This window comes from Heterocephalus glaber, unplaced genomic scaffold (assembly GCF_053883595.1).
Source record: "Heterocephalus glaber isolate CG9 unplaced genomic scaffold, H.glaber_assembly_v1.0 deba00001118, whole genome shotgun sequence".
In the NCBI taxonomy this organism is placed as follows: domain Eukaryota; kingdom Metazoa; phylum Chordata; class Mammalia; order Rodentia; family Bathyergidae; genus Heterocephalus; species Heterocephalus glaber.
The window spans coordinates 2,805,571-2,829,171 of record NW_028258196.1 but is presented as its reverse complement, the minus strand read 5'-3'; the positions used below and the strand labels follow the sequence as shown (position 1 = coordinate 2,829,171).

The following is a 23,601-nucleotide window of genomic DNA, read 5'->3' as shown; positions in this document are numbered from 1 at the left end:
TATCGAACAGGAGTGGTGATAGTAGACATCCTTGTCTTGTTCCTGATTTTTATTTTGGTACCGGGGGTCGAACTCGGGTCCTTGCACTTGCACAGCAGGTGGTGAAACCACTGAGCTAAATCCCCAGCCCTGTTCCTGATTTTAGTGTGACAGATTTCAGTTTTTGACCATTTAGTATGATACTGGCTGTTGGTTTTTCATAAATGGGTTTTATCAGATTGAGGTAGAGACTGTCTATTCCAATTTTTTGTAGAGTTTTTATCATAAATGCATGTTGGATTGTGTCAAATGCTTTTTCTGCATTTATTGAAATGATCCTATGATTTTTGGTCCTTGGCTCTATTGATATAGTGTATTACACTGATTGATTTGCATATGTTGAACCATCCCTACATCCCTGGGATGAATACCACTTGGTCAGGGTGTATAATCTTCATGATATTCTACATTCTCTTTGCTAGTATCTTATTAAGGATTTTTGCATCTATGTTCATTAGTGAGATTGGCCTATAGTTCTCTTTTTCAGTTGGGTCTTTCTCTGCTTTGGGGATCAAGGTGATGCTTGCTTCCAGGAATGAATGCAGGAGTATTGCTTCCCTTTCCATTTCATCGAAGAGTTTAAACAGTAGTGGCAGTCATTCCTTTCTAAATGTCTGGTAGAATTCGGTAGTGAAGTTATCAGGACCCAGGCTTTTCTTAGTTGGTAAGTTTTTCATTACGTTTTCAATTTCATTGATATTGGGTTGTTTAGAATTTTTAGATCTTCTTTGTTCAACTTTGGTAATTCATACATATGTAAGAATCTGTCTATTTCTTCTGTGTTTTCCATCTTATTGGCATATAGCTTCTGGAAGTCGGTATTGATGATCCTCCGGATTTCTGCTGGGTCGGTTGTAATTTCACCCTTTTCATTCCTAATTGCATGGATTTGGGCCTTTTCTTTCCTTTTCCTGATAAGGTTGGCTAAGGGTTTGTCAATTTTGTTGATTCTTTTGAAGAACCAACTCTTGGCTTCATGGTTCTCTTAGTCTCCATTGCATTGATTTCTCCTCTGATCTTTATAATTTCCTTCCTTGTATGAGCTTTGGGGTTGTCCTGCTCTTCTTTTTCTAGAAGATTGAGGTTGAGCATCAGGTTGTTTAATTGGGCTTGCTCTGTTTTCTTAATATGCATATTCACTGCTATGAATTTCCCTCGTAAGACTGTTTTGTGTTCCATAGATTCCAATATGTTGTATTGTCATTGTCACTTAACTGTAGGAATTGTTTGATTTTTCTTTAATTTCCTCTGTGACTCATTGGTTATTCAGAAGTGTGTTGTTCAATTTTCATGTGTTAATGAAATTTTTGCAGTTTCCTTTGCTATTGATCTCCAATTTCATTGCACTATGGTCTGATAATATACAGGGGATAACTTCAATTCCTTTGCACTTAAATACATTCTATGAGTGAGTAAGTGGTCCATTTTGGAGAATGACCTATGTACAGCTGAAAAGAATGTGTTCTGATTTTGTGGGGTGGAATACTCTGTAAACATTTGTTAAGGTCATTTGTTCAAGAGTTTGATTGAGTTCTAGTATTTCGTTGCTTTTTCCTTTTTTTTTGGTACCAGGGATCGAACTTGGGTCCTTACGCTTGCGCAGCAGGTGGCAAAACCACTGAGCTAAATCCCTGGCCCTCGTTACTTATTTTTTGTCTAGTTGATCTATTTGTGACAGTCGGGTATTGAGGGCCCCCACTATTATTGCATTAGTGTTTATATGATTTTTCATGTCCATTAGTATTTGGTTTATATAGTTGGGCTATATCACTAGTGTTTGGTGCATAGATATTTGTGATTGTTATCTCTTCCTCTTGGATTGTTCCCTTTACAAGGATGTAGTGTCCTTCTTTGTCTCTCTTAATCAGTGTTGGTTTGAAATCTACTTGATCTGCAAAGAGGATAGCTACTCCTGCTTTTTGGGGGGGTTCCTGTCACATGGAGTATTGTTTTCCACCCTTTAACTTTCAGTCTATGAGTTTCTTTTTGAATGAAGTGGTTCTTGTATGCAGCACATTGTTGGATCCTGCTTGACCCATTCTGGCAGTCTATTTGATTGGTGAATTGAGACCATTAACATTGATGGTTATAATTCATACATATTGACTTATCATTGTCATGACTTTTTCTTTTTGTTGGATTCTCCCCCTTTGCGTTTCATTTCTTGTCGTGCTGGATGGATTCATTCTGCTGGGCTTCCTGGGGTTGTGTTCCTCGTCTTTTCCTAGGATATTGTCTAAAATATTTTGGAGTGCTGGTTTGGTATTCATGAAGTTCCTAAGGTGCTCTTTGTCATGAAAGTATCTTAGGTCACCATCAATTTTGAAAGATAGTTTTGCAGGGTACATCAACCTGTGTTGGAGGGTGTTTTCCTTTAGGGCTTGGAATACATCACTCCAAGCTCTTCTTGCCTTGAGAGTTTGCATTGAGAAGTCTGCTGTGATTCTGATGGGCTCTCCTCTGTGATTTCTTTTTTTTCTCTAACTACTTGTAGAATTTTGTTTATCTGTTGGGTTTCTGGAATCTTAACTATTATATGCCTATGTGTAGCTTTTTTTGATCAAGGCTAGCTGGAGTCCTATATGCCTCACTTATCTGTATGTCAAGTTCTTTTCCCCTGCTTGCGAAGTTTTCTGCCATCACTTCTGTGAAGTTTTTATCCCTTCTGTACTCTCTACTGTTTCTTCATTGACTCCGATCAGTCTTATGTTATTCTTCTTTGCATCATCTAGCAGCTGCTGGATTGATTTCTCATGGTCCCTTACAATTTTAAAGAAATTTTTCTTTTCCTGGTTACTAATTGCAATCTTATTTTCTATATCTGAAATTTTGTCCTCACACTGGCTCATTCTGCTGTGTAGACTTTCAATGGAGTTTTTAATTTCCTGGAAATCTGTTTGCATGTTTTATGGGTTCCATTTGTTTCCTATGTTGGGATTCCATCATGTTCCTCAGCTCCCCCATTTTTTTTATGTGTCCTTTTTAGATTTATTAACCATGTGTTGCACTATGGGCACAATCTCTGCTGTTATCTGAGAAATTATTTCTGATTTCATTTTTTCCAGATCCTTTTGTTGCCAGTTCAGGGAGTCCAGGTAGTTGCATATCAGATTGTTCCATCTTGTTTCCCTTTGGGGTTGCTGAAGGTGATCTGGAAGTCTGGTTTTGAGTTGTGTTTACATATATTCTCATTTTGATGAAGGGGGGGGGTGTTGCTGGCACCTTCAGGGCTCACCTCCTCGGCGCTGGGAGCAGTGCTATGGCAGCCTAGGAGCCTCTTCCTTTGTGCTGGGAGTGGTAGTAAGGCAGTCCGGAAGCCTCCTCCCCTGAATCAGCCATCTCAAGAGCAGCCTGGCAGATAGAAGCCACAGCTTCACCTCAGCTCCCAGCGGGTCACCAAGCTCCCAGTGCTCTCCGAAAAGTATCATCTTATATGAATTCCCTTGAACATATATAGATCTTATAGAATCATTGGTTCAAAGCAGATGTTTACCTTCTGCTATGGTTTGTTTGGATGTCCCCCCAAAGCCTCATGTTTTTGCTGAATCTAGAGTGTGTGATTGATCCGTGGTGGGGCTAGGTCCGAGGGCACTAGGATTAAGGGCATGAGTGGTACTGTCCCAAGTAGTCTGCATAAAAGGGGCAGAGACACTGTTAAGGTGCCTTGGTGCTTCTGCTGTCTTCCACAACCATGAACTGCTGCCACTCTGCCACCCTGCCTTGGAGCCAGCTGATTACAGACTGAAACCTCTATAAACTGTGAGCTAAATAAGCCCTTTCCCCTTTAACTGTGGGGGTTGGGTATTTTGTCTCAACAAGAGAGAAAAGTAACTAAGACACTTTCTCTTTACTAGATTCAAAATAGATGTATCAATAATTTATACTCATACTAGCAGTGCATTGGAGTTCCCATTTCTTTAAATACTTTTCAACACCAGAGGGTGCTGACATTAATATGGAATCTTACATGTGAAATTAAAGAAATGCACAATGAAATGACATCACTTCTTAAAATGGCTGAAAATAAAATGAAGAATATCACAATAATACTACCTAATGCTGAAGAGGGGGAAGGACAAGTGCAACTCTGTATATGGCTGGTCAGAATGTAAGGCAGTAGTCACATGACCTAGCAACTTCACGCCTAGGTACTTACCTGAAAAGACTGAAAACCACATCTATATGAAAAGCTCTATGTATATACAGTAGATTTACACATAATTATTAAACTCTCGTCAGAAAAGTTTGTGTCTACTTGGGATTAAGTGTGGCTAGGGATGAAAGTGGAGCACCATTCAAGGAAGTTAGGACCCTGTGGGAACAGTGCCCGTCAAAAGAACATGCCCACAAAAATCTGAGTATACTCACTATCACTTGACAGAACTTAGTATCATGTTATATACAGGGCCAGTCCCTGGAGATCATGGCCCCTTCGAGGAGACTGTTAAAAATCAATTGTGGCCTGCCCACAAATATCCTTGGAAGCCAAGAAAAACTCCAATAATTTCTTATCTTCCATCAGGACCAAAAAAAGTCATTTAGATTATAATAAATATGTCTTGGGATGTGACAGAAAAGGAACTAGTGTGGGGTTTACAGATAAATACAGTCACATTTGAATTTTAATAAGTAACAATTTTTTACCTGGGACATACTTATACTAAAACTTTGGCTAAAATTCATATTTAAGTGGGTTTTTACTTGCTCACTATGGCAACTGTTAATTGGCCTTGTTTATATTTCCACAGAAATTCCTTGAACCCTTCACAACAGAACTTTTCAAATGCATTCTGCGTGAATCAGAGTACAAAGTGAAGATAGCCTCACAATTAATTATGTCAATGACAAATACCTAAATTATAAACACTGCCCTACTAAACTTTGTCTAAAAAGATACATAGTGGGTCTATATGAATCAAAAAGGTGTTTTGTGCTTGTAACATGGAGAACAATTTAATTTTGTAAAAAAAAATTTAAAGGACTAACACATTTTCTACTCTCAAAAGACTACGTACATATTTATGGGAATTCCTCCTTGGTGTAAACTCCAGTTGGAGTACGTCAGCCTTCACTGATGACAAGCTGCCACATAGGGGATTCTTCCTGTGATGGGATAAAAACCCATGTGCACACATAAAAGTGAAGTAAGAAGGAAGAACGGACAGGGAAAGAAGGAACAATAACTCATCAGTTAAGGAATATTTAAGAGATGAGACTGTTAAACAAGTCTACACTTGTCAAACGGTATTTTAACATTATCACTTTCTAAAGGAACCCTAAGGACTCTTTTAAATGTCTGGCTTTCTGCATAAGGATTACCAATTAAAAAACAAAAAAGGCAGAAAGAATTCCAATTGAAAGTAATTTTTCTGAATTTAATAAAAACAGGTTTTGACCACCTTACCGTGTGTTAGGTGATGGACCAGCCACTTCGTGGGCCACACCGAGGACTGAGGAGCACTGAATGAACTAATCCTCTAGAAGGGCAGAAACATCCAGACACAGTAACATTAACTCCAGGTAAGCGGTCTGGTGGACAGAAAGGAGGGCAGTCTTGTATTGTGGTAAGAAGTCAGCAAAAGCTTCATGGCAAAGTGGCTCTTGAGACAGCTCAAGTCAAGCAGGGATGAATGACAAGGGGAACAGAAGAGAGAGAGGTGGGGGGGCAGTGCAAGGGCAGAGCCACCTCATCACCCCGCCCCGCCCACTCCTGCGCAGGTCTACTCTGGCACGGACTTGTTCCTGCCGAGCTCTCCTTCCCTGTGCTTTTTACACCACACTCCCAGTCACTCTTCACATTTCCCTAACAGTACTCCTCATCCTCACTGGTGCTGAGCTGGGACTGTCACGCTCTCGGCAAGGCCTTCCCAGCCTTCATTCTAGCTGGGCTCTGTATCATGACTTCAAGGCACACTGTAACTTCATATGCTTCTCATTCCTACAGCAGAGAATCCCATGTGCTGTTTAACATGTAGCTGACTTGACTACACATTCCATGAAAACAGGGAACTTCTTTTGTCTTGTCTGCTTTTGTAGTTCCGGGGTCACTCTTAGCATAATTAGCATACTACCTGCCTCACAGAAAATAATAAATGACTGATGAATTACTTGTGGTTAATAGATTTTGTGTATGGTTGAATACTTTCTGGTGGTTTGGTTTTTTTGGTGCCAGGGATCGAACTCAGGACCCTGAGCTTGCAAGGCAGATAGCGGCACCACTGAGCTAAATCCCAGGCTCTTGTTGAATGCTTTTAAGTATCTTCACAAAGTGAAAGCTATGTCAAATTACAGGGCTCATTAACAAATTTACACAGCAAATGAATAACAGATTTGTGTAATTCAAAGCAATTTCACATACATAGTACGTAGTGGTTTTTTCAAATGTGCTAAGTACAACTGTCTTAAGGACAGGAAAACTATAAATTTAATACAAAAACAATAAAATCTCAGTGGAATACTAAAACAGAAAGCTACAGTCTTAAATATCATACTCTTTATAAATAATACCTTTAATTTTAGATATTAGAGAGTGCCTTTATACTTTTACTTTCTTAGTCACATGCAAGAGATATCTGAAGTTTAGGTAAATTCCAAATATGCCCAATATATGAACTGTATGTCTAGGCAATATTCACTTAATTTTGTAATCTCTTCCAGCCCCCAAATAAAAAGATTTAAGCAACGTTTATATAGCTCTTCAATGAATATGTAATTTTGCTCTCTTTAGAAACATTCGAATACTTCACTACCAAATTTATATCAAATACAAGGGTCAGTACTCAAACTGATAACTTACAGTTATCTTAGATTTATTACTTATCTTTAGATTATTATTGCTATGGAAGGAAATCATTAAAATATGTAACATATAAATTTAAGATTGACAGGTAGTTCCAACTAGATTTGAATGATACCTTTTTCATTTTTATAATTAAGTTCTAGAAATATTTATAGTAAAGACTGAAGAATATACTAGAATGCTTTGTTTTGTGAAATCTGATTTTCCAACTATAAGTTACTGACATTTGGGAAAAAGCAATCACTTAAATGAAAACTAAAAATATAAAGCCTATGTTTAAAACATGGCCTTTATTAATACTGACTGCTGAGCTTCATTTTTATTTTACATTGAAATACTTCTGCTTTGCAAAGAAAAGACAGAAAAGTGCATTTTACAGGGGTACTTTTTTGTTTTTAATTCTCTGAGAAGATGGAAAGAATCTGAATCACAAATTCACAATATGGTAAAATGAAATTAAGAAACAATGGTATCAGCAATGCTATGCGCCATCACTAGGGTTAGCTCTTTGTTCTTGTAAATCAAATCCTGATATACAGTCTAGAGCATCTAGATTATTACTCTACAGCATATGAAACACAGAAAAGGAGGTTTAAAAAACCCTCTCAATGTATAAACATGAATTTAAAAATTGTTCTTTAAAAAATCACCTTTTTACATAATGTATATGCAAAACTGCTTTAAATACATGATTTTGGGAGAATTATTTACAAGATGTATCAGTCTGTGAAACAATTCACAGACAAAGCATACATAATTGCTTTACTTAGTTGTTGCATCTCAACTTTGGGAGATAAAATTTATTCGGCAGTATAGCAAACATAAAAACTGTGACAAAGCATTTTAAGGGCAACCAAAACTTTGATCCTCAAAACAGTTTAAATACTAGGACTGCCAAAGTTTCTAAGTAAGGACCTAGTCTAATGATCCAGATGCCCATTTACAGCTCTGTTCTGAAGGACGGAGACACATGTCCCTTGCACAGGTGGGGCTGCTAGATATACCCTCCTGGAAAGGGGGCAGCTGAGAGCTAGTGTCATCCAAAGAGTGAATTAACCTAGAATTGTCTTTTTTTCCATTTTATTAATATTTTTAAAAATACATAAAAATACAACATCCAATGTCTGAATAAATATATTTAACAAGTTGCAAGATAATACCTTATTTTACACAAAAATTTCAGCTTTAGAAATCTTGTTAAATAGCTTCATTGTTGTTATATATTTCATTTTTGTATTTTTGTAACAAAATAAAAACTCTGAAATTACATAGAAAAAAGACAAAATATTTTTGTCAAGGGATAAGATAGTCCACTGAAAACTTATTCACAATTCCACTGTACACATTAATAAACATTAAAATATTTGCATAATTGTGTGCTCAAAAGTCCTATAAAAAGTGGAAGACTTATTACAACTGTAGTTTTCAGTTAACTACACTTCCTTTCACAATTTATTTTGTCCCATTTACACCTTTAAACCCGGGCACACTGCTGAATGTATACTTTGGCAGTTCTAAAGAGCAAGTGCTTCCACTAAAAAAAAAAACAACTCAGCAACAATAAAAAACACAAAACATAAACCCCCTACTCACCAAGTGTCCAAATACATGTTAGGGAAAGTGCAGCAGTAACTATTCAGCTGGGTAATATTTGATGTTTATCATGTGCACTTGCTTGTCTACGATTTCATTAACACCTGAAAGCTTTATTATACAAATTCAAATTTGCTAAGTGCCCTTTTTTCTATATCACAAAAATGAAAAAAAGAAAAAAAGAAAAACAAAAAATGAAGAGGGGAATTTTGACAAATATGGCAGGCTGCCTAACCTTCAATTATTTATCAGCTTATCTTTTGCAATAAGCAAAAAGAAGGGAGAAGGAAATAGATAACAATCCAGCCTGGGGAAGCATACAGGATCTACTTAGCAATGTCAAACCAGTTGAGTGCTTTCTGTGGTTGTCTGTTGGGATTTGGGAAGTTATGTCCATGGCAGCAAGGCAGAGGAAATGTTTATCACCTGCATTCTACAGCAAGGACATTTTGGGGGGGGGATGACGATGAGGGACTCATTCCAGTGTCTGATGAAGCCGATGACATGGAGGCCCCAACGTGAGACACTGCAGAATCAAAAGAACTGTATTAGACTCAAAAACACAAACACATGTAGCCAAGGGCAAATGAGAAGATTCTTAACATTATTCACTTCAATCATACACTGCTAGAATGTTATAGGAAAGGAAAACAAATGGCCGGCAAAGTATTCCCTTCGGCTCAAGGGAGTGGAATCAGCCTTTGATCAATTAAATAAGTCAACAGTTCAAAACAGATATCACAGGGCTTGGGAGTGCAGCTCTGGGGTACAGCATGGATTTAGCAAGCCCTCGAGTTCAATCCCCAGCATAAGTCGAATGAGGGGGCACCACACAAAATGCAGAGATAAAAGATAAACTCGTAAATCCCTGCTTGAAAGATCCCAAGAAGGAACTTGGCTTGGTCCAAATAAAAAAGAAGTTAAACCTGAAATAAATTCTCACTATAGTAGGGGATTCTGCTTTATTGTAGAGTCATAAGACTATAATAGAATTCACACAGCCCAGAGACTTTCCAGTAACTATCAGGTATCAGAATCATGAGGATGGAAATTTGGGTCTGTGATTAGGAAAAGTAATGCTCAAATGGCTTTACTATAATTCTTTAATAGGATATCACATAGATTAAGGATGACTATGTGTGCATGAGACACTTGACCATTTAATAAAATTTTTTCTTTTATCTTCTCTTGGGCTTTTAGAGTTTTCCTTGAAAAACTCTCCTGTCACCTGCCAATCTTTGCCCAGTTGTTCCTGTTTTACTTTGTTCTAATTTTATTTATTGGTATTTATTGATTTAAGTATATTTCTGTGTATGTGTAACTACCAGTAAGACATGTGACTCATGTCAACAAATTCTTCCACGTGTGCTAGAAACCGGTGTCTTAATCTAATAACTCATTACAAAAAAATGAAAAAGACAAAACAAAACCAGAGTGGAGGGCTCTCTGAAGAAATTTCAATTTACTAATTTGCTCTTTTTTTTAAGAGTAAAAACTGCTTACTGTTTAGCCTTTAAAAGAAAAAGACTGCTGGGAAGACAGCAGAGACTAAGAAGCAACAAATCAACCTCTCCAGACCCTGGAAAATAACAACTTGGGGAAGAAAAAGAGGAAGGAGGTGGATCCCAGGACCCAGGAAGGATCTGAAGGGAAAACTGGTTCCCATAGAGAAAGTAAAAAGACAGACCTCAATGTAGAAAATGGGGGAATCTTCACTTTCTCCCTGGGTCCTGGCTCCTGGTGTGAGAAAGGAAGACTGAATCTATGGAGACACAGTGAAAGTGGTGACTCCAGAGTCCTCCACGGAGAAACACACAAGTGGAGCAGAGTAGTGGATGGCGTGTGCTACAACAGCTGGTGAGTTACTCCAGTCCAAGTGACTGCCAAGTCCTCGGGGGAGAGTGCTTATCAGATGTCTTTTTTGGGGGGGGGGGGTACCAGGGATCGAACTCAGGTCCTTGTGCTTGCGCAGCAGGCGGTGAAACCACTGAGCTAAATCCCTGGCCCTATCAGATGTCATTTTAGAGAGGGACCAACTAAACCTGGGACTCAGAGCAACTGTGGGTTGGCTTCATCTCAGGGCTCCCAGTGTTAAAAAGCCACAGTGACTGGGTGAGGGACAACCACAGGAGATAGCCAAGGTCAGGGAGCTGAGGTCAGGCCAGCAAGAGACACCCAGAGTATTTATTATAAACTAGATGACTCAGGCTCTAACCTTACGACCAGAGGCCAACATCAGCCTAAACTTCTGTGTATTTGAAAGCACCAGAACCAGCATCCCACTCTAATCCTACTGCAGGCTTGCTGAAATTATACAGCTAGGATCTGGGCTCTGACTGCTTCCTTAGTTTACCAGCAAGAGTAGAGTCACACCCTGAATGGCACATTACCACAAAAATGTAAATCTCAGAAGATAATCACAGGCTTGAAATCACAGAGAAATTTCTTTTTTTTTCCATTGCTTGTGGGAATTTTGTTGTTCATTTTTTTGTTTTTATTTTCTTTTTGAATGTGAACATTGTTTTTAGTTTGTTTTGTTCTTGTTTTTGTTTATTCCTTTTTTCTTTCTCTCTCTTCTTCACCAGTTTCCCGAGGCTTGGGTAATCTTCCCTTGCCCTTCAGCCTTGCTTCTAATCTCTTTCTCTTCATTTATTTCTCTATTTTTTCCTCTTATTCCTTTTAAATTTTCTCCCCTTAGGGTAAAATTGCTCTACTGAGTGGATATTTACTGAATAAAATTTTCTGATTTATCTTAGATTTTGTTATATAACTATAAATCTTGTACCTTTGGTTAAAGGCAACAAATTAATAGTTATCACAGTTGGTCATTTTCCAATCTGGGCTTGATGCTATTGTTATTACTGATTGTACTACTTTAGCCAAGGTGACAGTTTTTATGATCAATTGATCTTCCCTGTATGCCAATACCAGGCTTGTCTGACGGGCATAAACAATATTATAGTCCAGTACCAAAGGACTGGGAGCTAGGCCAAACACGCAGCAACCTTTCATCCCTAATAAATTAAAGAGGCAGGATCCTGGGATAGACTTTCAAAAGCCAAAAGCCAGCTGCACTCAGAAGACATCTCTGAAAAGTAATCATTTTCTAAAGAGGTCTTGATACTAGTAATAAAGCCACCTATCATAAACAATTTATAAGCCTCAATAAAGAAAACAAATAAACAAAAAAATAGAAAATGAGAAAGCAGGGAAGCAAGATGCCACTCATAATCCCCAACTCACCCGAGGCAAATCAAAGGAGTATTAAGGAAAAAATCAAAACCCACTCAGCTGAATTCTATGAAATGGTACCAGCAGAAGTAACAAAACAGATCAATAAATCTTGACAAAAACAAACGAACAAAAACCAGAGGTAATTAAAAGAGATGATGACCACAATGATGGAAATGATTAGTGAATCTAGAGTAGATACAGATAGAAAAGAAACAACTGGAGGAGCTTAGAAAAGACATGGAAACCAAGATGCCCAACAAAGAAAATAAGTAAATTCCATAAAACAGACTCCAATTGAAATCCAAGAGATTCAAAAATTCTACTGAAAGTATACACAGCACAGTCAACCAATGTGAAGACAGAATATCAAATCTAGAAAACAAGGTTGTGGTTGGTGATCATCAAATAAAAGAACTCCTAAAAATAACAAAGGACCATGAAAAATCAATCCAACAACTAACTGCTAGACGATGTAAAGAAGACTAATATAACATTAATTGGAATCAATGAAGAATCAGAAGATAACACAAAGGACATAAAAAAAATCCTGTTCACCGAAGTAATAGCAGAAAACTTTCCAAGCATGGAAAAAGAATTTGATATACAGATAAGTGAGGCATATACAACTCCAAATAGTCATGACTAAAAAAAAAAAATTTTTTTCCCAAAGCATATGATAGACAAGACTCCAGAAATACAACAGAAGGACAGAATACTAAACACTATTAAAGAAAAGAAACAAATCACCTATAAAGGAAAACACATCAAAATCACAGTACGCTTTCCAATTCAAACCCTTAAGTCAAAATCAGCTTGGAATGAAGTATTTCAAATCCTAAAAGAAAACAACTTCCAACCAAAATTATCATTCAAAATTGATAGATACTTCTATGATATAGAATACCTGAAGAAATTCATGAGCACCAAACCAGCACTTCAAAACTTTCTGAAGGATGCTGTAGAAAAAGAGAACAATTCCAAGAATCTCAATAGAATGATTCCACCAGGTAAGGCAAGCAATTAAATAAAAGGGAAAGAAAGGGAACCAACAACAGGAAAATAATGACAAGGATATGTCAATACAGATCAGTTATAATCATGAATGTGAATGGTCTCAACTCACCAATCAAAAGAAACAGATTGACAAAATGGATCAAGAAACAAGATCCAGGGCCGGGGATTTAGCTCAGTGGCACCACGCCTGCCTTGCAAGCACAAGGTCCTGAGTTCGATCCCTTGTACCAAAAAAAACCAAAAACCAAAAACAAGATCCAACAATATGCTCCATATAAGAAACTTTTTTTTTTGGTACCCCAGCCCTAAAAGAAACACTTTTAACCCAAAAAGAAATTCATAGACTGACAGTAAAAAGATGGAAAATAATATTCCATATGAAAGGAACCCAGAAAAAAACAGGGGTAGCTATTCTATTTACAGACAAAGTGGATTTCAAGCCAGGACTGATCTGAAGAGCCAAAGGAGGTCACTACATATTGTGAAGGGCACAATCCAAGAAAAAGAGATAACAATCATAAATATATATGCACCAAATACTGATGCAGCACCTATATAAACACTAATGGATATCAAAAATAAGATAAGCACTAATATAATTGTAATAGGGGACCCCAATACGCCACTGTCACAAATAAACAGATCAACTAGACAGAAAATCAACAAAGAAATATCAGAGCTGAACCAAACCTTTGAACAAATGGGCTTAGTAGACATTCAGAGTGCTCCATGCCAATATAACATACCAGAATGTATGGAATGCAATGAAAGCAGTCCTATGAGGGAAATTTATACTGGTGAGTTCCCATGTCAGAAAAACAGAGTGTGCTCAAATAACCTAATGTTGTACCTAGAAAAAGAAAGAGCAAGTTAAACACAAAGCTCATACGAGGGGGCGGGGGGGGGGAGGAATTATAAAGATCAGAGCAGAAATTAATGCAACTGAGAGTAAGAAAACAATATGAAGAATTAGTAAACTGAAGAGTTGGTTCACAACGGACCCTCCAAAAATCCAGAAGATCATCAATATCTACTTCGAGAACCTGTACTTTAATAAGATGGAAAGTGCAGAAGAAATGGTCAGATTCCTATATACATATGAATTACCCAAGCTGAATCAAGAAGATATAAAAATCCTAAATAACCCAGTATCAGTCAATGAAATTGAAGTAATTAAAAAAAAAATACCAACAAAGAAAAGCCTAGGTCCTGATGAATTCACTGCTGAATTCTACAAGAACTTTAGAAAAGATCTAATGCCACTACTCCTCAAACTCTTTAATGAAATTGAAACGGGAGGATTGGGATGTAACTCAGTGGCACCACACCTGCCTGGCAAGCGCAAGGGTCCTGAGTTTGATTCCAGTACCTGGAAAACAAAAAAAAAAATGAAAGGGAAGCAGTATTCTCAAACTCATTCCTGGAAGCAAGCATTACCCTGATACCACAGCCAGAGAAGAACCCAATCAAAAAAGAGAACTATAGGCCATAGATGCAAAAATCCTCAATAAGATACTGGCAAACAGAATGTAGTAAATTATCAAAAAGATTATACTCCATGACCAAGTAGGATTTATTCCAGAGACGCAGGGATGGTTCAACATATGCAAACCAATAAATGTAGTATACCATATTAACAGAACCAAGGACAAAAACCACATGATCATGTCAATACAAGCAGAAAAAGCACTGGACAAAGCCCAACACCCATTCATAACAAAAAACATACAGAAAATTGGAACAGAAGGACTTTATCTCAATATGATAAAAAGCTATCTGTGAAAAACCAACAGCCAACATCATACTAAATGGTCAAAAACTGAAAGCTTTCACTCTAAAAATCAGGAAGGAGACAAAAATTGCCCACTATCACCACTCCTGTTCAATATAATTCTGGAAACATTAACCAGAGCAGTTACACGAGAGAAAGAAATAAAAGGAATAAGGATAGGAAAAGAAGAAGTTAAATTATCATTATTTGTGGATGACATATTCTACACACCAGATCCCAAAAACTCTACCAAAAGACTCTTAGAATTAATAACCAAATTCAGTAGCATAGCAAGATACAAAGTTAACATTCAAAAATCAGTAGCCAGGCCAGGGATTTAGCTCAGTGGTTCCAGCGCCTGCTGTGCAAGTGCAAGGTCCCGAGTTCCATCCCCAGTACCAAAAAACAAAACAACAACAAAAATCAATAGCCTTCCTGTACAAAAATAACAAACTCATGGAGAAAGAAATTAAAGAAAACCACATCCTTCAAAACAGAATCAAGAAAACTGAAATACTTAGGAATCAATCTAATAAAGGAAATGAAAGACCTATACATTGAAAACTACAGTATTTTTTTTTCCAGTACCGGGATCTAACTCAGGACCTTGCACTTGCAAGGTAGGCACAGTGCCACTGAGATAAATCCCTGGCCCCTGAAAACTACAGTATCCTGAAAAAGGAGAACTGATGAGGATATGAGAAAATGGAAAGATATCCCTATATCAGCCTAGTCCCTGTTCTTGAGTAGGCAGAACCACTGGAGTGAAAACGGCCATACTTCTAAAACTGTTACACAGATTTAAAGCAGTCTCAATCATAACATAGTGGCACACTGATTCACAAATGCTTTTTTAGGGTACGGGGTATCGAATCAGGACCTTGGGCTTGTGAGGCAGGCGTGGTGCCACTGAGCTAAATCCCCAGCAACAAATGCTTTTGTTTTTGAACGATTTGGTTCACAAATGGAAGTGTGACCACGGAGATCTTTCTCACACAACCATGAATGTGGCCATCTTTTCAGAATTGTGGAACAAATTAAGTTCATGAATTGAGGCACCAGTATACCAAAACATACCTCACATTACCAGATAAAACAATCCTAAAATTCATGTGGAACCAGAAGAGACCTAGAATAGCAAAAGCAATACTGGGTAACAAGGGGGCAGGGGTCATAACAATTCCTTACTTGAAAGGGATACTACAAAGCTACTGTGATAAAAACAGCATGGTACTGGCAAAAAAAACAGACATAACAATCAATGGAATAGAACAAGATGCAGAAACAACTCCAAGCACACTCAACTACCTTATCTTTTTTATTTTTATTGTTTTGTGGTACCAGGGATCGAACTTAGGTAGGACCGTGCGCTTGAGAGGCAGGTGGTGGAACCACTGAGCTAAATCTCCAGCCCTTCAACTACCTACAAAGGAGCCAAACACCTTTACTGGAAGAAAGACGGCTACTTTACAAAATAGTGCTGGAGAGGGCCGGGGTTTAGCTCAGTGGCTAAAAAAAAAAAAAGATTCTGGGAAAACTGGATTTCCACACACCAAAAATTGCACCTAGACCCATATCGCTCACCATGCACTAAACTAAAATAAAAATGGAGCAAGGATCTAAATATTAAAACTGAAACACTTAATTTGCTGGAAGAGAGAATAGGTTAAACTATATAAGGTATAGGAATAGGTAAAGACTTTATGAACAAAACCCTGGTCACATAGGAAATACTACAAAGCATCAATAACTGGGATCACATCAAATTAAGAAGCTTTGCACAGCAAAAGAAACCACCACCAACAGATTGAAGAGGCAACTCAAAAACTGGGAAAAAATTTTTTACCAGCTAATCTTTGGACGAAGGACTAAATTTAGAATATTTAAAGAACTCAAAAAAAAATCAGACCCCTCCCCCCAATTTAAAGACCCAATCCAAAATGGGCATCTGAAGTGAATAGACATACAAACAGCAAATAAATATATGAAAAAATGCTCAACATCACTGGTCATTAGAGAAATGCAGATTAAAACAACACTGAGATTCCACCTCACCCCAGAAAGAATGGCTATCATCAACCAATAACACATGCTGGCAAGGCTGTGGGGAGAGAGGAACCCTTACCCATTGTTGGTGAAAATGTAAATTGGTACAACCAATATGGAAATCAGTATGGAGATTCTTCAAGAAACTGAAATTGAGAGGTTCCATTTGACCTATCTGATCCCCTCCTAGGTTTATTCCCAAAAGTGTTAACAGCATCATACCACAGTGATGTAAACATACCCCTATTTATAGCAGCACAATTTATAATAGTTAAATCTTGAAAACAGCCCAGGTGCCCATGAATGAAAAGATAAAGAAAATGTGGTATTTATATACAGTGGAGTACTACACTCTGCCAAAAAGAAGGATAAACTTGAGTTGTTTTTAGGTAAATGGATGCACCTCAAGACCATAATCTTAAGTGAAATAAATTGGACATACAAGGTGAAATATTGTATTATTTCTCTTGTGTTAGAACCCCAAAGGGTAAACAAGGAGCACAATGAAGGATGGATTGGGAGGTAGGAAGAACACGTTCAAATGGGAAGGCTTAAGAAGGGAGAAGGGAGGGGAAGGGAAAGAAGGGAAAAGGAAGAAAGAATAGAAGTAAAAAATGGAACAAGGGCCAGGGATTTAGCTCAGTGGTTCTGCCGCCTGCCTCGAAAGCGCAAAGTCCCAAGTTCGATCCCCGGTACCAAAAAAAAAAAAAGAAAGAAAACAAAGCCTTTGTAAATAGAGAGGAGAAGAATGGGTGAAGGGAGGGGAGGCAAGAGGAAGTGGAGGCTGAGGCAGGAGGATCGCCGAGAGTCGGAGGCCAGCCTGGGCTACACAGTGAGTCTAGGGCCAGCCTGGACTACAGAATGAAACCCTGTCTTAAAGACAAAGCATACTGCAAATACATCTAGAAATAACATTAATGTGCTATGCACCTCCAGTTTTGGGGATACAGTATTACTCAAGCAGTTACACCAATGTGTTCTTCCACAAGAAAGACATAAATTACCCTTTCCTTGTATTTTTCCCAGCAATCGGCATTAACAACTCTTACACTTTTTCCTACAGTTCTACTGGTGCGTAGTAATTTCCCCTTGCTTCAATCTGATCACTAGTGAATTTGGGCCACAGGGCTCTTAATTTCTTTCCTGGTACTTTAGTAGAGCTTAGGGATCTAGCGAATATAAACACGTCTATAAACACTGAACTAAAAGTCACCCCCATACATTTTTAAGGTCTCACTCAAAGACACTACTCTCTGTGTGATCACTACAAAGTCACCTCTCCTACAGACTCCTAGATTGGTGAACGTCCCCTTTAGGACACACACTGTCCTACACTGTCCCACCTAACTGTCATGTACCTGTATCACCCCACAGGGTGCTGAGCACATGGTGTGTCCCATGCATGTGGCTGAGCTGCATCCCATTATAGTACAGCTGCTCAGCAGGTGACTTATGGCCCCACAAGAGTATCTTGAGAACAAGCCTTATGCCTTATTCACTTTGGTGAGCCTTATAACAACAGAGAGAGTGCCTGTGATTGTACAGCCGATACAGGAATGTGCAGCAGAGTGGATGTCTGAGGAAGGAAGCTCTTCCTGAGAACCTGTGCATTTAGCACAACGGCATGTGCTACAAAACAGGCCTCGCTGCTGTTCCAAAGTCTCCTTCTGATTAATCGGCTATGAAACCACTCATTAAACAACAGCAACAGAGAAGGAAATACTGACAAATATGTACATTCAGAGACCGATAAATCTCCAAAAGTGATAGGATATATATGCTGGAAAAATGGGAGGAAGTTTGATAAAATTACCTTCTCTGTCTTTCTTTTTTAATCTTTTTCTGCGCCTGTCTATGGTTGCAACTTCAGACTTCAAAGACATGTAGTATTTCCTGATTTCCTGTAGTTTTTCTTGGAGAAAAGAGATTCTTTCTGTACTGTTCATGTTATCTAATTCATCTAAAAGGGGAAAAAAAAGTTAACTGGGATTTAAAAATAATTCTGTGTGGAAAAAAAACCATGGTAGTTCTTTTAAAAATTAACAAAAGCTCTTGTTTATTAATATCTATCATCTTACGCTAAATGAAGCTCTTGAGACTGGGAAGACCTGAGTTAAATTCATTATTAAGAGTTGTTTAGGACCGGGAATTTAGCTCAGTGGTTCTGGCACCTGCCTTGCAAGCACAAGGTCCCAAGTTTGATCCCCAGTACCAAAAAATAAAAAAAGAGCTGTTTATATATTCCAGATTTTCTGTATTAAACATGTAATACTTAAGTGATCATAAAAACATAAGAAAATGTCAACATGAAGCACTATATATAAAGGGCACTTCGGTTTCACCGATTTATAAAATTCACACATGCTTCGTAACTGGACATCTTCTTGTAATACTTATCGAGGTGGTGTTATAAAAGTGCACATTTGCATTAAGATAACAAGTTGTGCTTACTGATTTGGAATACCTAAGACTTGTTAATTCATTACTCCTTATTTTATTAGCACTAAGCCAAACTGACAGGTTAAGATAAATTCCAGTTTACGGTATACAGTCAGGTTATCTATGAGCTTCTTACTGAGTTGAAGGGTCCACTTATACGTCCTGGGGGAGGAATTGGGATGCTTTTCTCTTTGCTTCTCTTTCTCTCCATCTTTGATGTGAGGAGAGATTCTGGCAGGAGACCGAGCAAGCTTTGGTGGCTTAGATACACTAAGATGCTTAACTGGAGTACATTTACTTGAATTGTTTACGGCAGGAAGATCTTCACTATCACTGCTCTGTCCTGTAACAGGAATAACAAAAGTTTACTTAGAGACTACCGTTTATAAACCCTCAGAGAGCAAAGTGGAACAGATCATGCCATTACACTTCTTAGTATCAGAAAAAAAAAAAAGTATAAACGCAGAGGTTTATAGCAGTTTAAAAAAAAGAAACACGCATCAGTATAAAAATGACTAAAAAATTATGTATTACTGAACACTTTGCTAAAGTTATTAAAAAGAATGAGCTAGAGTTCATTAGAACAAAAATGGCAAGCTAATATATATTGTTAAATGAAAAAGAAAGGTCATAAAACAATATAGTACTACTCAATTTATATGAAAGCAAAACATAAAAACAATTCAAGAGAGGACCAACTCAAACTGTATATAAAGTATAAAAAAAAAATCTCGATGATACATACCCAACTTTTAAAATAGAGTAAAATGTGAGAAGGTATTTTTTTACAAGCCTGCCTTTCATTCTCACCAATCTATCCTAGGGGAGGGTTTGGTTTTCCATAATAACAAGGTGGAACTCTCAATTTTTCTTTTTTTTTTCAAACTCTACATCCAGTATTCATTTTCGAAAGCCAAAAGCTAGGCTTGCCTACTGAAAAAGCAAAGTTGAAGGTTGCATGCTCAATTCCCCATTTCCTTTCCTATCTGTTCTAATTGTTTTTTCACCTCAAAAAGAGAAGTCTTTTTCTGAAAGAAATAATCTCTTCATTTACTCTTAGAACTATCTACTCCAGCTCCTCTAGAATGTCCCTACATAAATTACACATGTTTTTTTTCCTTCAAATTCATCCATTCCCAGAGGCTACTCCCATGCTTAGAACTTTCCTAACCTTAGAGAGGACGGGAGGAGAAAAATTTCCTTTCAGTGGACACTTCCTTCCCTTTTATTAGGGTCACATTTCTTTTCTTTCTTTTTTTTTTTTTTGGTACCGGGGATCAAACTTGGGACCTTGCACTTGCAAGACAGGTGGCAGAATTACTGAACTAAACCCCTGGCCCAGGGTCACATTTCTTGAAAGAAAAACTCTACTCTCCTTACCTCCAGACCTTCTAAGCTCACCTCTGTGCTCTTTTTAAGGGTCCCAAATACTACTGGCCAAATTCTATAGTATTTAAAACTTCTTATTCCAACTCACTCAGCATTTACTGACCATTGCCTCTGGTCCACTTCTACACTCCTATACAAGGTTACCCTAGATAGTCTTACTTTTGGTCCTCTTTCTTTTCATTCATACGTGAATCCTACTGATTTCTCAAATCTTTTTATTTTGTCCTTCCTTTTATTGCCTTAGTGAAGCCAAAGATTCTTTTTTTTTTTTTTTTGGTACTGGAGATCGAACTCGGGTCCTTGCACTTGCATAGCAGGCGGCGAAACCACTGAGCTAAATCCCCCAGCCAAAGATTCTTTTTAAATCTTTTAAACTTTTTAGTTGAAGTAATCTTCAGACTTAGAAAAAAATTGTATAAACAACATCAAAAAATTTTATCTAACCTATTAGACAGTAAGCAGTCTTGCCACCCTTGAGTACCTGTGTGTGATTTCTTACAAAAACATTCTCTGGGTGCTAGTTATCTCCTGCTGCATTATACATTAGCCCCAAACCCCGAAGTTTAAAACCACAAGCGTCTGAAACAAACATGTCCTAGTGTCTGAGGGCAGGATCAAGAAGCAGCTTAACTGTATGACCCGGTTCAGAAACCTCTTGAGGCTGCACTTGAACTTGGAGCCAGGCCTTTGGCACAAGCTGGAGGATGTGTCTCCAAGACGCCTTGGACAATCCCCAGCCCCTCACCTCGAGGGCTTTTCGGTTGCCCGAATGGCCTCACAGCACGGGAGCCAACTTGCCCCAGTGGAAGGGATCCGATAGGCAGGGAGGACTGTGCAGTGCTTGTTGTGATCTCTGAAGGCACCACCACTTCTAATGTTGGAAGCAGGTCCCACCCTCAAGGGAGGCGAGTGAGGGAGGATACACTTCTTGAAGAGAAAACAATCTCTGAATTCGTGGCTACGTCTTTACAATCACCATTAATGCTACAGAACTATGACGCAGCGGTCAACATCTAATCCCCAGAGCCCTGCTTGACCCAACCTACACCTCATAGCAATGGGACCCAAGTGCAGATCATGTATTATTTTGGTCACATCTCTTAAGACTCCTTCAGGGCTGGGGATTTAGTGCAGTGGTTCCGCCGCCCGCCTTGAAAGTGGAAGGTCCCAAGTTCGATCTCTGGTACCAAAAAAAAAAAAAAAAACTCCTTCAAACCATGTGGCTGCACTCTGGAGGCTGAGGCAGAAGGAGAGCTACCAGTTCAAGACCAGCCTGGACTACACAGTGAGATTCTACCTCAAAAAACTAAAAAAAGAGAAAAAAGTGGCTATTTTCAGAAAATAATAAACCAATGATCAAACCACCCAGCTGCAGGAACGACTGCCACTGCACACTGGTCAGCACGGAAGCGCCCACCTGCTCCATTCTTTTCCCTTTTGGCCGCAGCACTTGTTCGTTTCGGGGTACGCTTTTGTTTTTTTGCCATTAATCCACCATTTCCGTCACTTGGCCTTTTGTGACCTGAAAAAAGGGGAAAGAGAATTTGAAGAAAAAGAAAAAAGAGCAGAGGTTTATTTACTTTACTGTACACTGATCCCTATATATACAGGAAAATAAAAGGCAGTACTTAAAACTCCCAGCATCCATGTTTGGTTTTAATGTAAGGCAAATTCTTTCCCTGGCTAGTCTTACCCTTCTCTCTGCTCTCTCTCTCTTGTGCACTTAAACTGCAGGCAGCAGGGCCTGAGCTGGCCTCGAAGCTGCTGGCCACAGGGCGCTCTCGCTCACTGGGACCCTCCGGGGACTCCTCGGTCGTGCTGTCCACCTCAACGGTGGCATCGCTCTCGCTCCGCACGCTCCGGGACTCATCCTGACTCAGGCCCAGCGGCGATGCTGCTGATAAGTCGTGCTGGCTGGTGGGCAGGAGCGCGTGGGGCACAGAGACCAGAGAGCTGACCTCGGAGCTCTGCACGGCCATGTCCTCGGTGCCCGGCTTGTCCTTGTCATCCAAGTCATCCAGGTCCACCTCGTGGCAAACCAGGGTCTCGGGGCCAATCAGCGGCATGGCGTCCTCCTCCTTGAGGGGCGTGCTGGCAGTCTCTTTGGTGTGGTGCTCGAGCTCCTCACAGGCCAACTCCTGTCTGCACTGGCCGGCCTCGGCTGTCAAGGACGGCATCCCTTCATTCTCCGGCTCAAAGTGCTGTTCCAAACGCAAGCTCTTCATCCCCTCGGATCCAATACAGTCACTGGTCCTCTCCTGAGAAACGCTGTTCGTCATTCCCATCCCATTCTCCATTCTTAGCTTCTTCTCAGGTGATGAGTGTCCTAGTATTTTCCGTTTCAACTTCCTTTCTTTCCCATACTGGTCGATTTCATCTCCGGCAGCAGAGGAGAAGTTTTTACTGTCTAATGAAGAAAATTCAAGACTATGAGCTTCTACATGAGGCTCACTTCCTGTGTCACCCTGGCTGAATGATGAAATCTTTATAATTTCTAAAGAAATATCTTTTGTTTTGCTTCGCCTTCCCTTGCCTTTTGGAGATTTTTCTGCCTCCTTTTTCACTTCCTCCCCCTGTTCCATTTTGTTTCCAAAAAGCTGTACTATTTGTTCATTCTCTCCAACTTCCAGCTGCAGGGTTTCTAAAGGCTGCACTGCTACTCTGTCATTTTCTTTTACCATATGTCCAGCTATCTTTGGGTTTTCTTCATCTAGTTTGTCATCATTTAAATTTTCATTTTTTTCTAATTCTTCTTTATTATCAGGAAAAAGTTCTTCATTTATCAAACTCTTTTCTAAAGGGTCTTCTGTTTCACTATCAGATGAACAAGAGTCTGCAAAAGGAAATACTGTATTAGTCAGGCTTCATTACTAATTTTATAATAAAACTTTATGATCATGTCTTAATAATGTTGTATTGTAACAAAAATTCCTCTTAATCATAGGCCTTTGAATATTCCCTATACAAGCTGGGTATGGTGGTTCACACCTGTAATCCCAGCACTCGGAAGGCTGAGGAAGAAAGATCACAGTGAATTTGGGTCTGGGCTGCACAGCAAGTTCAAGGCCAGCCTGAACTACACAATGAGACCCTGTCTCAAAAAGAAAAACAAAAAAGAATACTTCCTACACAAATTTCCTATATAAAATAAATCATGACATTTGTACTGAATTTTAGGGAGAATTTCAAAGTAAAATGTGTGAAAATATATTACATAGAATATTCAATTCTGTGTAAGTAGCTACTTTGTAATCTTCATTAGTATATTTAGACCACA

The 23,601-nt window shown here is 38.8% G+C and overlaps 1 protein-coding gene across 4 annotated transcripts in view; it reads right to left on the bottom strand.

Annotated features, from left to right (window-relative positions):
• Positions 1 to 7,109: 7,109 nt before the first annotated feature.
• The window catches only part of Arid4a (AT-rich interaction domain 4A), a 74,169-nt gene continuing 57,677 nt past the window's right edge, over positions 7,110 to 23,601 (bottom strand). For all 4 annotated transcript variants that reach the window (XM_004871104.3, XM_004871105.3, XM_021249215.2 and 1 more), the window contains exons 20-24: positions 22,018 to 23,157; positions 21,742 to 21,846; positions 19,072 to 19,278; positions 18,310 to 18,456; positions 7,110 to 8,957 (exon numbers count right to left, since the gene is read on the bottom strand). In XM_004871104.3, the coding sequence (XP_004871161.2) occupies positions 8,854 to 8,957; positions 18,310 to 18,456; positions 19,072 to 19,278; positions 21,742 to 21,846; positions 22,018 to 23,157 (1,703 nt within the window). In that variant the 3' untranslated portion in view covers positions 7,110 to 8,853. The remainder of the gene's footprint in view (positions 8,958 to 18,309; positions 18,457 to 19,071; positions 19,279 to 21,741; positions 21,847 to 22,017; positions 23,158 to 23,601) is intronic.